General features: G+C 45.8%; 1 protein-coding gene across 2 annotated transcripts in view; it reads left to right on the plus strand.

The window, feature by feature from the left end:
* Positions 1-8748: 8748 nt before the first annotated feature.
* Positions 8749-15535, plus strand: part of LOC122935564 (omwaprin-c-like) — a 30451-nt gene continuing 23664 nt past the window's right edge. The window contains exon 1 of one of the 2 annotated variants that reach the window (XR_006388797.1): positions 8749-8971. Coding sequence is in view for 1 of the 2 variants with exons in the window: in XM_044291331.1 (XP_044147266.1) it covers positions 8878-8971 (94 nt within the window). In the remaining variant the exon portion in view is untranslated. The remainder of the gene's footprint in view (positions 8972-15535) is intronic. The other variant, XM_044291331.1, reaches the window with a different exon arrangement.

Consider the following 15535-nt stretch of genomic DNA (forward strand, 5'->3'; position numbering starts at 1 on the left):
CAGCGTGCACACACACTCCAGGAAGTAATATAAGCCGCTCAGAAAAGCCTTCTGGGGAAGAATTTAAAGGGAAGCAATTAACACATGACAGCTGAGAGAGGCTGACGAGAGGAGGAGCTGAATACCACAACACAGAAATTCAAGGAGGAGGTTCTGAAAGGCCTCTGTCAGAGCTTCTCAGCTGTCTGGTTGTGACAGTACCCCTCCCTGTACGAGTGGACTCCGGACACTCAGAACCCACCTTCTCAGGATGGGACCTATGGAAAGCCCTGATGAGACGAGAGGCCTTAATGTCCGTCACTGGGACCCACATCCTCTCCTCAGGACCATACCCCTCCCACTGAACAAGGTACTGAAGAGAACCGCGGACAAGACGAGAATCCACAATCCTAGATACCTGAAATTCAAGATTCCCATCAACCATAATCGGAGGAGGAGGCAAAGGCGAGGGTACAATGGGTTGAACATAAGGTTTCAATAAGGACTTATGAAAAACATTATGGATCTTCCAAGTCTGAGGAAGATCAAGACGGTATGCAACAGGATTGATGACAGACAGGATTTTGTAAGGCCCAATAAACCTAGGACCCAACTTCCAGGAGGGAACCTTCAATTTGATATTCTTGGTAGACAACCACACCAGATCACCAACATTCAGGTCCGGACCAAGCACACGTCTCTTATCAGCCACACGCTTATATCTCTCACTCATGCTCTTTAGATTATCTTGAATCTTTTGCCAAATAGATGACAAAGACGAGGAGAATCTGTCCTCATCAGGTAAACCAGAAGACCCCTCTCCCGAGAAAGTCCCAAACTGTGGATGAAACCCATATGCACCAAAAAATGGTGACTTATCAGAGGACTCCTGACGACGGTTATCTAAAGCAAACTCAGCAAGGGACAAAAAAGAACACCAATCCTCTTGATTCTCCGCCACAAAACAACGCAGATATGTCTCCAGATTCTGATTGACGCGCTCTGTCTGGCCATTCGACTGCGGGTGGAAAGCAGAACAGAATGACAACCGAACCCCCAAGCGAGAACAGAAAGCCTTCCAGAATCTGGAAACAAACTGTGTGCCCCTATCAGAGACTATGTCTGAAGGAATACCGTGCAATTTGACAATGTGATCAACAAATGCCTGCGCCAGCGTCTTAGCATTGGGCAAACCAGGAAAAGGGATGAAATGCACCATTTTGCTAAAACGGTCCACCATCACCAGAATCACAGTCTTCCCCGAGGAACGAGGCAGGTCCGTGATAAAGTCCATGGACAGATGTGTCCAAGGACGGGAAGGAATGGGTAAGGGAAGGAGAGGATCTGATGGCCGTGAATGAGGGACTTTGGCACGAGCGCAAGTCTCGCAGGCTGCCACAAAACCCTCAACCGACTTACGAAGCGCAGGCCACCAGAATCTCCGAGCGATGAGATCCAGTGTGGCTCTTACCCCCGGGTGCCCAGCAAGGACCGTATCGTGGTGTTCTTTAAAAATCTTGTGTCTTAAAGCGAGAGGCACAAACAACCTCCCAGGAGGACAAAGATCAGGAGCCTCTGACTGGGCTGCCTGCACCTCTGCCTCCAATTCAGGAAAAAGAGCAGAGACCACCACACCTTCAGCCAAAATGGGACCCGGGTCTTCAAAATTCCCGCCTCCCGGAAAACAACGTGACAGGGCATCTGCCTTCACATTCTTAACTCCAGGGCGGAACGTGACAACAAAATTAAACCTAGAAAAGAACAACGACCATCTGGCCTGTCTCGGGTTCAGACGCTTGGCTGACTCCAAGTAGGCCAGATTTTTATGGTCAGTAAATACGGTAATAGGGTGTCTGGCTCCCTCTAGCCAATGGCGCCATTCCTCAAAAGCCAACTTGATGGCCAACAATTCCCTATCTCCCACATCGTAATTTCTCTCTGCGGAGGAGAGTTTTCTTGAGAAAAAGGCACACGGTCGCCAATTGGCAGGAGAGGAACCCTGAGACAAGACCGCCCCCACACCCACCTCAGAAGCATCAACCTCAACTATGAAGGGTAACGAAACATCGGGTTGCACCAAGATGGGAGCGGAAGCAAAACTCTCCTTGATATCAGAAAAAGCCTTACGCACCTCTACTGACTAAGAAGAAAAATCTACCCCCTTTCTGGTCATATCAGTGAGTGGTTTAACAATAGAAGAATAATTCAAAATGAACTTCCTGTAATAATTGGCAAAGCCCAAAAAACGCATCAGCGCCTTTTGATTCTCAGGAAGCTCCCACTCAAGCACAGCGCGGACCTTCTCGGGGTCCATGCGAAAACCAGAAGCGGAGAGAAGAAACCCCAGAAATTGAATTTCTGGAACCGCAAACACACATTTTTCCAGTTTCGCATATAATTTATTCTCCCGCAGGATGAGCAAGACCTGACGTAAATGTTCCTTATGAGTTTTGAAATCGGGAGAAAAAATCAAAATGTCATCCAAATACACCAATACAAATTTTCCCATCAAATGATAAAAAATGCTGTTCACGAAATGCTGAAAAACGGCTGGGGCATTCATCAAACCAAAAGGCATAACCAAATTCTCAAAATGGCCCTCAGGGGTATTGAAGGCCGTCTTCCATTCGTCCCCTTCTCTGACCCTGACCAGGTTGTATGCCCCTCTTAAATCTAATTTGGAAAAGACTTTAGCCCCAACAACCTGGTTAAATAGGTCCGGGATCAGAGGAAGCGGATAAGGGTCACGAATTGTGATATTGTTCAGCTCCCTGAAATCCAGACAAGGTCTTAAAGAACCATCTTTTTTCTTAACAAAGAAAAAACCAGCGGCAACAGGTGACTTTGAGGGTCGTATGTCTCCCTTTCTCAGACTCTCAGAGATATAAGCACGCATAGCGATCCTCTCAGGTTGGGAAAGATTGTATAAACGAGATTTAGGCAGCTTGGCATCTGGGATGAGATTAATAGGGCAATCGTACTCCCTGTGCGGGGGCAAATCCTGAACTCCACTCTCACCCTGGGTTCACACCTGAGCGTTTTACAGCGCGTTCAAACGCGCTGTAAAACGCTTAAGACATGAAAACCAATGCTTCCCTATGGGAAGGGTTCACACCTGGGCGTTTTACAGCGCGTACGAACGCGCTGTAAAACGCCCGACGCTCAAACAAGTACTTGAGCTTCTTTGGGGCGTTTTGACGCGCGTTTGTGGCCATAGGACACTGCAGTCAATGACACAAACGCGCGTCAAACGCGCGTTTACTATTACAAAAAACGCGCATAAAAATGCGCGACAAAAACGCGCGTAAAACGCGCGTTTGCGCAACGCTCAGGTGTGAACCCAGGGTCAGAGAAGACATCCGAAAATTCAGAGAGAAAAGATGGTACAGTCTTAGTAGCAACCTCAGAAACAGATGTCATGAGGCAATTCTCTCTGCAAAAGTCACTCCAATCATTTATTTGCCTCGCTTGCCAATCAATGGTGGGGTTATGTTTAGTGAGCCAGGGTAGCCCCAACACTAGAGGAGTCGGCAAACCGCTAAGGACGAAACATGACACATCCTCAACATGAGCATCACTCACAATTAAACGGATATTGTGAACTATGCCCTTTAATGACTTCTGAGAAAGTGGAGCGGAATCGATAGCAAACACAGGAATATCCTTTCCCAAAGTGCGCACCTGGAAACCATGAGTTATCGCAAAGTGATTATCAATGAGATTGACCGCTGCTCCACTATCCACAAAAATCTCACAAAAAATGTTCTTGCTCTCTAGCGCCACCAGGACAAAACGGGAACTACAAGCAAACGGAAAACCTTCAATCTCCGCCTCAACCCTGCCAATAGTAACAGACGGAACATTTTTCAAAGATTTTTTCCTCTTTGTTTCTTTATTATACCCAGAGAACTGCCTGAATCTCCTAGAGGGACAAATATTTGCCAAATGATTAATACCTCCACAACAAAAACAAACCCTCCCATGCGGGCTGAATCTTCTATTGTCAGAAGCAATCAACCCCAGCTGCATGGGCTCCTGCTCAGAAGGGGCTGACAGCAACTGAGACCCCTGCGCAGAGAATGGGACCGCTGCACAGTCCTGGGACCGAGTATGACAGGAAGGAGAGATCTCTCCTCTCTCTCTAAGACGCCTGTCAATACGAACGGCCTGAGACATAGCAGAGTCCAAAGAAATAGGCCTTTCATGAAAGGCGAATGCATCTTTCAATCCCTCTGAAAGACCATGGCAAAATTGACTTCGGAGTGCAGCATCATTCCAACCAGTATCAGCTGCCCATCTCCGAAATTCTGAGCAGTATATTTCTGCGGATTGTTTACCCTGGCATAGGAGACGTAATCTAGACTCCGCCAGAGCAATACGATCCGGATCATCATATATCTGACCCAGGGCTAAAAAGAATTCATCCACTGAACGGAGGGGCCGTGCCCCTTCCGGCAGCGAAAAGGCCCAGGACTGAGCGTTACCTCTGAGCAGCGATATAATGATCCCACCCTCCGTTCCTCATCACCAGAGGAGTGGGGAAGAAGGCGAAAATGGAGTTTGCAAGCCTCTCTAAAACGCACAAAATTCTCACTACCCCCGGAGAACGTATCCGGGAGCGAGATCTTAGGCTCAGAGCAAACTCCATGAACGCCAGCTGAACCGGTCACTTGAAGCTGAGAAAAAGTCCTGCGGAGATCAGCTACCTCCAATGAAAGACCCTGAAGGCGTTCAGCCAAAAGTGAAACCGGATCCATGCTTGAGACGGTTATGGCGGCTTATAATGTCATGGACGGTGTACAGTAAATAAGGCAAAGCAACATGTATAAACGACTCGCTGGATCCAAAAACTAAGGAACCAAGGGAGACCCCTGCAGAAGACCTGGCACTTTCCCTGGCTGCTCAGCCTATGCAAAGATCCGAATGGTGGAGGTTTGCATATCCACGAACCTTGACTATAAAGCCCTGAGCACCCTGCAATAGTGAGGGGACACGACCACCGGCTCCCTACACAAGATACGGAGGGGGTCAGGGTCACCTGGGATCCAGCAAACAGATATTAACAGATAAAGGTACACTTAGCTTTGAAGCAAACAGGAGGACAGATCAGCGTGCACACACACTCCAGGAAGTAATATAAGCCGCTCAGAAAAGCCTTCTGGGGAAGAATTTAAAAGGAAGCAATTAACACATGACAGCTGAGAGAGGCTGACGAGAGGAGGAGCTGAATACCACAACACAGAAATTCAAGGAGGAGGTTCTGAAAGGCCTCTGTCAGAGCTTCTCAGCTGTCTGGTTGTGACACCATCGCGCACATAACCTATGATGCTGTGCGATCAATGCCGCTCCGGGACATATGGCTCACTCACGGACTGTATGTCTCGGAGGGCATACAGTTGTGTGCATGGGCCCTAACAATGAGCAAAAAAATGCACGCACCCCAAAAATAGTACCAATAAAAACTACAGTTCACCCACAAAAAAGCCCTCATAAAGCTCTGTAGACAGAAATAGGAAAAATTTAGGGCTGTCAGAAAATGGTGAGGCAAAGAAAAAACTTTTTTTCTCAAAGGTTTTATTTAACCCCCTTCTACCCCAGATACTTTATTTCCTTTTTGCATTTTCGTTTTGTGCTCTCCGCCTTAACTTTTTTTTATTTTTCTGTTCACATAGCTTTATGAGGGCTTGTTTTTAGCAGGACAAGTGGTACTTTCCAACACAACCATTTAATATTGCATAAAATGTAGTGGAAAGTGGAAAAAAATTCCAAAGGTCGTTGAATTGGAAAAAAAAACTACTTTGTCACAGTTTTAGTTTTTTTTTTCACGTGTGATCTTGATTCTCCAGGTCAGTATAAATCTGACGGATACCACATATGTATAGTTTTTCTTGCGTTTTGATACTGGAAAAAAATAAATAAAATTGAAACTTTTTTATTTTTTGCCATTGTCGGACCCCTATAAGCTTTTGGTAGTTAACTAGCATTGAAGTGTATAATGATTTTACTAGTTTCCTATCGAGCCCGGCTACAGACAGGGGCTCCGTAGGAAACTCTATGACAGGGGCTACTGTACACAAGCTCCGGCTCCTCTGATCGCCACACTGGGGATACGGAGCATTATCAGAAGCGCGTATTGAAAAAAATAAAAAGTATTAAAGGGGTTGTGTAATCTTAGACATTGGTGGCATGTTAGGTGCGGGTCCCACCGGTGGGGCCAACACTTATCTCTATAATGAAACACCAAAACAGAAAATAGCCAAGCGCACTGCTCAGGTCATGTGTGGGATTCGATGACTTTCTTACCCTCATCTTACATTTTCTACCTCTTGGGCTAATAGTATATTGCAAATTTATTTTTTCTACGTTCTAGATTTCATTGCTTGGAGCAGTCGGCAGAACTTGAAGAGGAGAAGAGCACGTCAGTGAAGACTGCAGTCCAGGGAGGAAGATCCCAACAGGGGTGAGTACGGCTGGCTTCGGTGCTGTGGACCCGAGTGTCTCCTTCTCAGCCTAAAATTAGGAGGAGGAGAAGGATGGACTTCCGTGGCATCCGGCACTGGCCGCCAAGCTACACCAAGTTGGACTTGGAATGTGCAGGGTGTTGGAGGAGGGCAGCAGCAGACTGCTAAGAGAATCAACTTAAAGGCTTTGTCTGTTTTTTTCTATTCATGACCTATCCAGATCGATGGGGGGAGGGGCCGACTCCTGACACCCCCACGATCAGCTGTTTGAAGAGAAGGCAGCACTCATACAAGCGCTGCCTTCTCCTCATTGTTAACCTGCTTACCGACTGCAGTGAAGAGCAGTGTAATTGCAACTATGGCATCCCCATTCACCTCTATGGGACATCACCCTACTACTCACTTGGACAGCAAGGAGCTGTCCCATTGAAGTGAATTCAGTTGCGAGGGCAAGCAGGAGAACAACGAGGAGAAGGCAGTGCTTGTATGAGCAATGCTTTCTCTTCAAACAGCTGATCGGCGGGGGGGCTGGTGTCGGACCCAGGCTGATCTAATATTGATGACCTACTGTATCTTGAGAGTCATCAATAGAAAAAAAGCTGAAAACCCCTTTAAGGAAATGATCTGCTTTTGTAAATCTGATAACCAATCCGGATAGGACATCAGCATTAGAGCTCATGCACACAATAGAATTCCCCCCCCCCCATGTCCATTCGTTTTTTTTAGGCCTGTATGTATAACCATTCACTGCAATGGGCCTGGCAAAAAATGGAAATGTCGCAAAGTGCATTACATGCCTGTAGGTCTTTCACACTGCGGATTCCACACACAGGATCCACTCGCGTAAAAAAGCCCTAAAGGTGCTGCAGATCACCCTGTCATCCAGCAAAGAAACGTGTACATGTGGACACCAGAATCCTCCTTCCTTGTCAGCTGATGGTGCTGTGTTATCCGCACCCTGCTCCCCAGAAATAATGCTTCTGTATGAGGATGAGCAATAGCAATGGCGATCGCTCCTTCCCATACCATGTAAGGGGGCTGAAAGGGATGTGCGGGGGGGGGGGATGGCGGTTATCTTGACTAGTCACAGGAGTGTGGGGGTTGCATGGGAGGAGGGTTAAAACTTTAACAGGGCCCCCACAACAGTATTATACAATGACACTACATGACTGATAGTGTGTATATATATATATAGGAAAAGGATGGGGTGGCAGCCTGGTCTGGTCTAGCCAAAGCAGTGGGGTTTACACAGGAGGAGGGAGTTGGGAAGTGCGGGGGGTGCGACCCATAAAAAATTTGCTGTGGGGCCCAGTCACTTCTAGCTAAGCGCCTGGTCACACGGGTTGGCTGTGCCCTGGCGTACTGGCTGCAGTGTCTCCGTATATGTTGGTTGCCAGGGGCAACGTCCTGCACTGCGGCCTGTGTGGTTCTGTTCTCCTGCTCTGATGGGGTTAACTTCCCCTGATCTGTGCCTGGGTGCGGCTTCTCCGGTGCCTCGTTAAGCAGCTATGTCTGCCTGTGAGCTGTGGGGCTTGAGGTCAGTGTTTCTAGTTCCGTGTTTGGTGTAGCCCCTTGCTGCTGACCCAGGGGGTCTTACCGTCTGCCCGTTTGTATGGTTTTGCCTGGTTTTTCATTGTTGTATTATGTATTCTGTTTTTGCCTCGTCTGTTCGCAGGCAGCTGTTCTGTGATGTTGTGCTGTCAGGTTCTTGCGTGTTCTGATCTGTACCTGTCCTGTATAATGGGATGCCCTGGTCTGTTCTGTGCCTGTATAATCTGTATCCCTGCCTGTTCTTTGTATCGCCTAGCGGTGCGTAAGTGCATATGGCAGCCTAGCAGTGCTTAAAGGGGCTCTCCCATCTCAGACTATAAGAGCATGTCACTAGGATATGCCCCCATTGTCTGATAGGTGCAGGTCCCACCACTGGGAGGTGGTGCGGGTCCTAGTGGTGGGACCTGCAGCTATCAGATATCCTAGCCATATGCCCCCATTGTCTGAGATGGGAATACCCCTTTAACTGCTACTGTTGTGTTTTGTCTAATGCCCTGTTTGGCAGTGCCTCACTGCTTCCGTTCTGCCTTTGTGAGAGGGTCCCTGGCTTCCCCAGAGGGGAATCACTATCTGAATCTGTATCTGAATCGCTGTCTGACTCTGCTGGTACCATCACTGGTATCTTCTGGTCCGCCGGACCAGCTGTCACTGACTTGGTGTCACTCTAGGAGTCGCTTCTGGCAAATACAATTGGCTCAAGTCTATCCTCACCACCAGAGGCTCTAGTGAATACTAGATGTTGCTTAGTCACACCCCTCCAGAGAGTAGCGAGTCAGTGGCAAAAGTGGGTTTACACCCTCTGGTTCGTTACACTCCCTACTTCTACATCTCTATAAAAGAGTGAGTCCTTCACCTGGATGGCTCATACTTCCAGTGCTCAGCAGATATGGCACCGGTGACCGGCTCTCTCATTCTTCTAATGTTGTGCTGTGCAGGAGCCTTAGAAGACTACTATGACGAACCAACACCATCACCACCAGGTAATCCTAATAAGCATGCTAATGAGTCACAGGGATGAATAGAGAACCTTCTAAGGTGAATCTATGGGTTGGTTTAAATATTTCAGCTGTGTCTGGCTAGTTCTCCTGTGCTGGATACAACTGATGGCCAAGCTGGGCTCTTGTCTAATGTTCATAGCTGGATTGAGTAACATTGCATATAAAGAAAGAGGTCCGTGGCAAAGCTGATGCCACCAGAGACAATAATACCCCATAGGAAAGTATAGAATCAGTTGTTTCATCACTTTTTGAATAAGGGCTTGTTTTTTCTCTGGGAAAGGGCAACTGGGGTGCATATGTGAATGAGCCTTAAAGAGGTTTTCAAAGATTTTTCCAAATTTGGTCAAATGCAGGGGGCTGTAAATGAAAGGAAAAACACTTTACCTTTTATATATCCTGCCACTCATCTGGTCCTGCAGCAATGACATCACATCCATCGTTCACATGATTTCTGCTTCCAATCACTGACCTCAGTGGTCATGTGTCATTCATTCACACATGACCACCGAAGTCATTGATTGGCAGTAGTGGTCAGTCATGAGAACGATGGATGTGACACCATCTATGTGGGAAGGTGTGGGTTCAGAGCAACTCTGAAGCTGCAGGACATGTATAAGGTAAGCCTGGTTTTACACAACCCCCAGCTCTGAGTCAAACTTTTAAAATCTCATAATATCTTCATCATGATTCCTCTCATGTCATTGTCTCCATCTCTTTAAGGCTCATCCTCTGCCTCTATTTCCTTCATGTCTATTGTACATTACAGTAAAGTATAGGATAAAAGCTTTTTCTTGATTTGGTCAAGATTCCATTGGTTTCCTCCAACGTCTCACTCAACAAACTTAAATTAATGGAAATCCACTTTGACAGATGTCCACCAGGAAGGATAGGGGGGGTCTATAGACATTTACATATATCCTCACTCTGATGTGTCTACACATGTCTATTCCACCATTTAACCATTAATAGGCCATCATGCTGATCTCCTGGAGTTACATTTACCAGAGACATTTACCATGAGTGTCTGACCAGTAAAGCATATTTTCACCATAGACATGATGATCATTGTTATCAGAGATGAGTGAAGTTGTAAGAAATTTGATTTGGCTGCTTCGCTGAATTTTACAAAAAAATCTGCTTTGTGGTGAATTAAAATTAAAAAACGTATTTCTTTGTAAGTAGCGGGTGGACTAACAGGGATCAGCGATTGCGCCACTCCCCGTCATTGTAACCCTCAGATGCCGTGTTCCTACATGATTGCGGCATCTGATAGTAAAAGTACAGTGTAAAACAACTAAAAAAAACAATACTTACCTGATCCATTTGCTTGGGACGGGCACTGCCATCTTGATTGAAGGTCTGGCGCAAAATCTCGCTCGGGACGCGATGACATGCACGGGATTTCGGCTGAGATCTTCAATCAAGATGACGGTGCCCGGCCCATAGCGAGCAAGTGGATCAGGTGAGTATTATTTTATTTTTGTATTTTTGCACTTTTTTCAGTTTAAATCGATTCACTACTACGAAGCGCGAGGAAATTTAGGTTTTGCAGCGAATCTAATTTATCCTGAAATTCGCTCGTCACTAATTGTTATCATTAAAGTAGTTTCTGGGATCCCAGCAACAGTTAATTTTATGTGACCTTATCAACAAAAAAAGTATTGTCCAAGGCATACAACCCCTTTAATGGATGGTAGACATACAGCAGATTGAGAAGGTTGTATGTGGGAAGAGGGTCATTCTTATTGATCCCCTGCTGCCTCTCTTTTGACTTTTACTGAGTCCCCACTGGTTTCTGCTTCCTACTCTCCTGTCAACACGCATGGAAATGCCTAGAGATGCCTGTCAGCCAGTTATTGGCCACAGTGGTGTTCAGCCGCAGTCAGTGGTTTGTTAAGCAGGCATCACCAGGCATTTCACGGGTATTGAGATTGGACCAGGATGACAAGACGAGACGGTTTAAGTAACTGTCAGGTTGGGAGGGTATGACTTCTTTTTTTTTTTTAACCCACTCTGTGCCCTTTCCAAGTAATGTTTCCACCCAGACTACAAACCATAAGGCCTCTTTCACACAGGCGTTGCGGAAAAAGGTGCGGTTGCGTTGCGGGAACATGCGCTATTTTTCAGCGCAAGTGCAAAACATTGTAATGCGTTTTGCACGCGCGTGTGAAAAATCGGCATGTTTGGTACCCAAACCCGAACTTCACAGAAGTTCAGGCTTGGGATCGGTGTTCTGTAGATTGTATTATTTTCTCTTATAACATGGTTATAAGGGAAAATAATAGCATTCTGAATACAGAATGCATAGTACAATAGCGCTGGAGGGGTTAAAAAAAATAATAATTTTTAACTCCCCTTAATCCACTTGCTCGCGCAGCCGGCCTTCTCTTCTTTGCTGTGTACAGGAAAAGGACCTGTGGTGACGTCACTCCGGTCATCACATGGTCCATCACATGATGTTTTACCATGGTGATGGATCATGTGATGACAGAAGAGAAGCCGGGTTGCGCGAGAAAGTGGATTAAGGTGAGTTAAAATATTTATTGATTTTTTTTTTTAACCCCTCCAGCGCTATTGTACTATGCATTCTGTAGTCAGAATGCTATTATTTTCCCTTATAACCATGTTATAAGGGAAAATAATAAAGGTCGGGTCACCATCCCGATCGTCACCTAGCAACCATGCGTGGAAATCGCACCGCATCCGCACTTGCTTGCGAATGTTTGCGATTTTCACGCAGCCCCATTCACTTCTATGGGGCCTGTGTTGCTTGAAAAATGCACAATATAGAGCTTGCTGAGATTTTCACGCAACGCACAAGTGATGCGTGAAAATCACCGCTCATGTGAACAGCCCCATAGAAATGAATGGGTCCGGATTCAGTGCGGGTGCAATGCGTTCAACTCACGCATTGCACCCGCGTGGAAAAGGGGCCTAAAAGGGGTTGTATGCTTTAACAATATTTTTTTGGTAGAAGGATCTCAAATAGCCTAGACCCTCAGCCATCAGCTTTCTTTTACAAGAGAAACTCACAGCAAGTGTTCAGATCTATTACACCAGTGCCACAGAGAAACTAAACCATCCACCTGACCATTGAAGTCAATACTCAATCCTTGTAAAGCACTGGCATGTTGAGTCCTCCACTAATAGATATCTAATTCTACTGCATGGTAAATATTTTTCAGTATATCCTCTCACATGTTGGTTCCCACATGCCTTATCTACCAAAAGGAGAGTGAGATGACATACTAAAGGTTAGTTGGAGAAGGTAGATGTGTGGAGACATAACAGAGGATAATACATGTAAATGTGTAGATGTCACTTTTCTGGTGGTGGACACCTGCCAATATGTCAAAGACCTTTAAGTGCAGGTAGAAAGACCTCAGAGAGGCAGGAGAGATTAACACTAGGGTTGAGCAAACCCGAACTGTAAAGTTCGGGCTCGTACTGAACTTTATGATTTTTGGACCCCGGACCCGAACCCTAACATTTCCGTAAAACTTCGGTTTCGGGTTTGGCGCTTTCTTGGCGCTTTTTAAATGGCTGCTCAATACACAATATGGTGGAATTGCAAACGGATCCGTCCCCCATTGACTTTCAATGTAAAGTCAGGAGTCCCTATTATACCATCGGATCGGAGTTTTCTCCAATCCGATGGTATATTTTAACTTGAAGCGTCCCCATCACCCCCAAACTCAGCTCTGAAAAAGCTTTTATGCAGACGGATCTTCGGATCTGTCTGTATGAAAGTAACCTACGGCCAAGGATCACGGATGCCAATCTTGTGTGCATCCGTATTCTTTCACGGACATATTGACTTGAATGGGTCCGTGAACCGTTGTCCGTCAAAAAAATAGGACAGGTCTTATTTTTTTGACGGACAGGAAACACGGATCACGGATCACGGATCCGAGTTTTCAAAGGACCCATTGAAAGTCAATGGGTCCGCAGAAAATCACAGAAAACGGAACAACAGCCACGGATGCACACAACGGTCGTGTGCATGAGGCCTAACTGTCTGACCTTAGAAGCCATCACAGCCATGACTACTAATGGCATGGCTGTGATTGGCCAGTGTAGCATGTGACCCAGCCTCTATATAAGCTGTAGTCACGTAGCGCCGCACGTCACTCTGCTGTTACTAGTGTAGGGAGAGGATGCTGCTGGTGATTTCAGGGAGAGAATCTAACTCAGCGATCTACAGAGAAATAGTTGTGTGGGTGCAGGGCACAATCGTTTTACCCTGCCCTGAGCCCATTGACCAAAAAAAAACATCTTTTATAATTCTGTTAGTTAGGTGGGTGGTGGCGGCGGCGGCCATTTTATGCAAGCTCAGTGCACCAGCTCTGCATCTGAGGTTTTGGGACATTGCAAACTACAACATCTGGATTAGTCAGTGTGCAATTTAAGGTAGAAATACACCCATCATTTTCTGAGGTTTTAAAAACACACTTTGTTTTCCAAAAAACAGGATTTTCCTGATCTGCAAGTGTTAAATTCAAGTTTAATATATACAGCTTTCATATTCTGTTACCAAAAAAGCACTTTTTGCAATCTACAACATCTGGATTAGTCAGTGTGCAATTTAAGGTAGAAATACACCCATCATTTTCTGGGGTTTTAAAAACACACTTTTTTGACAAAAACACTATTTTCAGGACTTGCAGCATCAGCACGTGTGGAATTACAGGCTTATATACTGCTGTCAAATTCAGTTATTAAACAAACCCTCGTTTGGGCACAAAAAATTTAGTTGGCAGCCTTTGGTGCAGATGTCATTGTAAGATACATCCTCTACATACAGGGGTTTGATTCAGGCATTTGAAATACCGCCATTTGGTGCACAAATATTGAATTCAGGCCGACACTGGTTCAGGCCGTGTGAGATACTCCCTCTACATACAGGGGTTTGATGCAGGCATTTGTCTCTTATCCAGTGGTCCCCATCTTCCATTCCCTCCCCAAGATACATAAAGAGGGATTCCCTCCCCCCATGAGCCCTATAGTTTCGGGTATTGGGTCTTTTTCGGAAAATTTGTCATCCTGGGTGGACAGCATGTTGCAACCACTAGTGCAATGTATTCCTGGTTTTTTGCGGGATACTGCCTCAGTCTTGCAGGCATTTCATTCCTTCCAGTGGTCCTCTGATTTTTCTTGGATTGCGGCTGATGTTGCTTCCCTGTACACGGCCATCCCCCAGGATCTCGCCATTATCTCTTTGGGTTGGTTTTTGAGTTTTTATTCTAATTTCTCATTACCCTTTAGAGATTTCCTCTGCAAAGTTGTATTATTTCTTATGCAACACAATTATTTTATGTTCAATGGGAGATTTTATTCTCCAATGCAGAGGAGTCTCTATGGGGGCCCGTTTCTCACCATCGCTTGCAAACATTTATATGGCATGGTGGGAACATCATTTTCTTTTCTCTGATTCCAACCCATGGAGTGGATCCGTCCGGTGGTACGGTCGCTACATCGATGACCTGCTCCTTGTTTGGTCGGGCGATGTGGCGGCCGTACCATAATTCGGATCCTTCCTCAATGCTAACAATTGTAATTTACGTTTTTCTTTAAACTCCCATAAGACCCTAATATCCTTTTTGGATTTGTGTTTAGTGGGGGATGGCCGTGTACACAGTCGTACGCACAGAAAGCAATCCGCAGGAAATACCATCCTACATGCGGGATCCTGTCATCCTGCACACACTGCCCATAATATCCCTAGGGGCGAGTACATTCGCGCTTTGCGCAATTCTTCCTCTAGTGAAACTTGCATTGAAGAAATGAATACTGTCACCACTCGTCTCCTAGCCAGGAATTATCCCAGCAGACTTTTAAACCGATCAAAGAATATGGTTTCTACCATGTCTCGGGATAATTTAATTTTTCCCAACAAAACGCCCAGGCTTGGTCATAAAGAGAAGCAAGTTACTTTTTCCACGAGTTATAGCTGTGAATATTCACAAATATGTAATATTGTCAAAAGACATCTTCAACTTCTCAAATATGACCAAGCGTGGGGTGACGTTGTGAAAAGCGGTGTTGCCCGACGTGCTGTAACTATGGTGAGCCCCTCTCTACCAGGATAAACCTGGCTCCCAGCCCACTTGGCTGAGAAACATAGGTCATTTTAAATGTGGGCATAAAAGATGCACATGTTGCTCACATATGAGGATGGGCTCGCACATTGTGTCTACAAGTAACCGCACCACTCATACTATTCAGCAGAACATCAATTGCAACACCACATATGTGGTATATTGCATAACATGCTCTCTGTGTAATTTACAGGACGTCGGGTGCACATCCAACTGTTTGAAAATTCGAATTTGCCGTCACATCTCTGATGTACCTCATGCTAAAATAAAAAATGTTTCTGCCGCTAGTCTGCATTTTGCTGCGGTCCACGATGGTAATACAGATAGCATGTCAGTACAAGGAGTGGAAAGGGTTAACAGACCAAGCAGAGGCGGTGATCACAAGAAAAAGTTGCTCAATCGTGAGTGCTTCTGGATCTTCAAATTAGACTCACGGATCCCATCAGGA

Source organism: Bufo gargarizans, chromosome 4 (assembly GCF_014858855.1).
Source record: "Bufo gargarizans isolate SCDJY-AF-19 chromosome 4, ASM1485885v1, whole genome shotgun sequence".
NCBI classification, from domain to species: domain Eukaryota; kingdom Metazoa; phylum Chordata; class Amphibia; order Anura; family Bufonidae; genus Bufo; species Bufo gargarizans.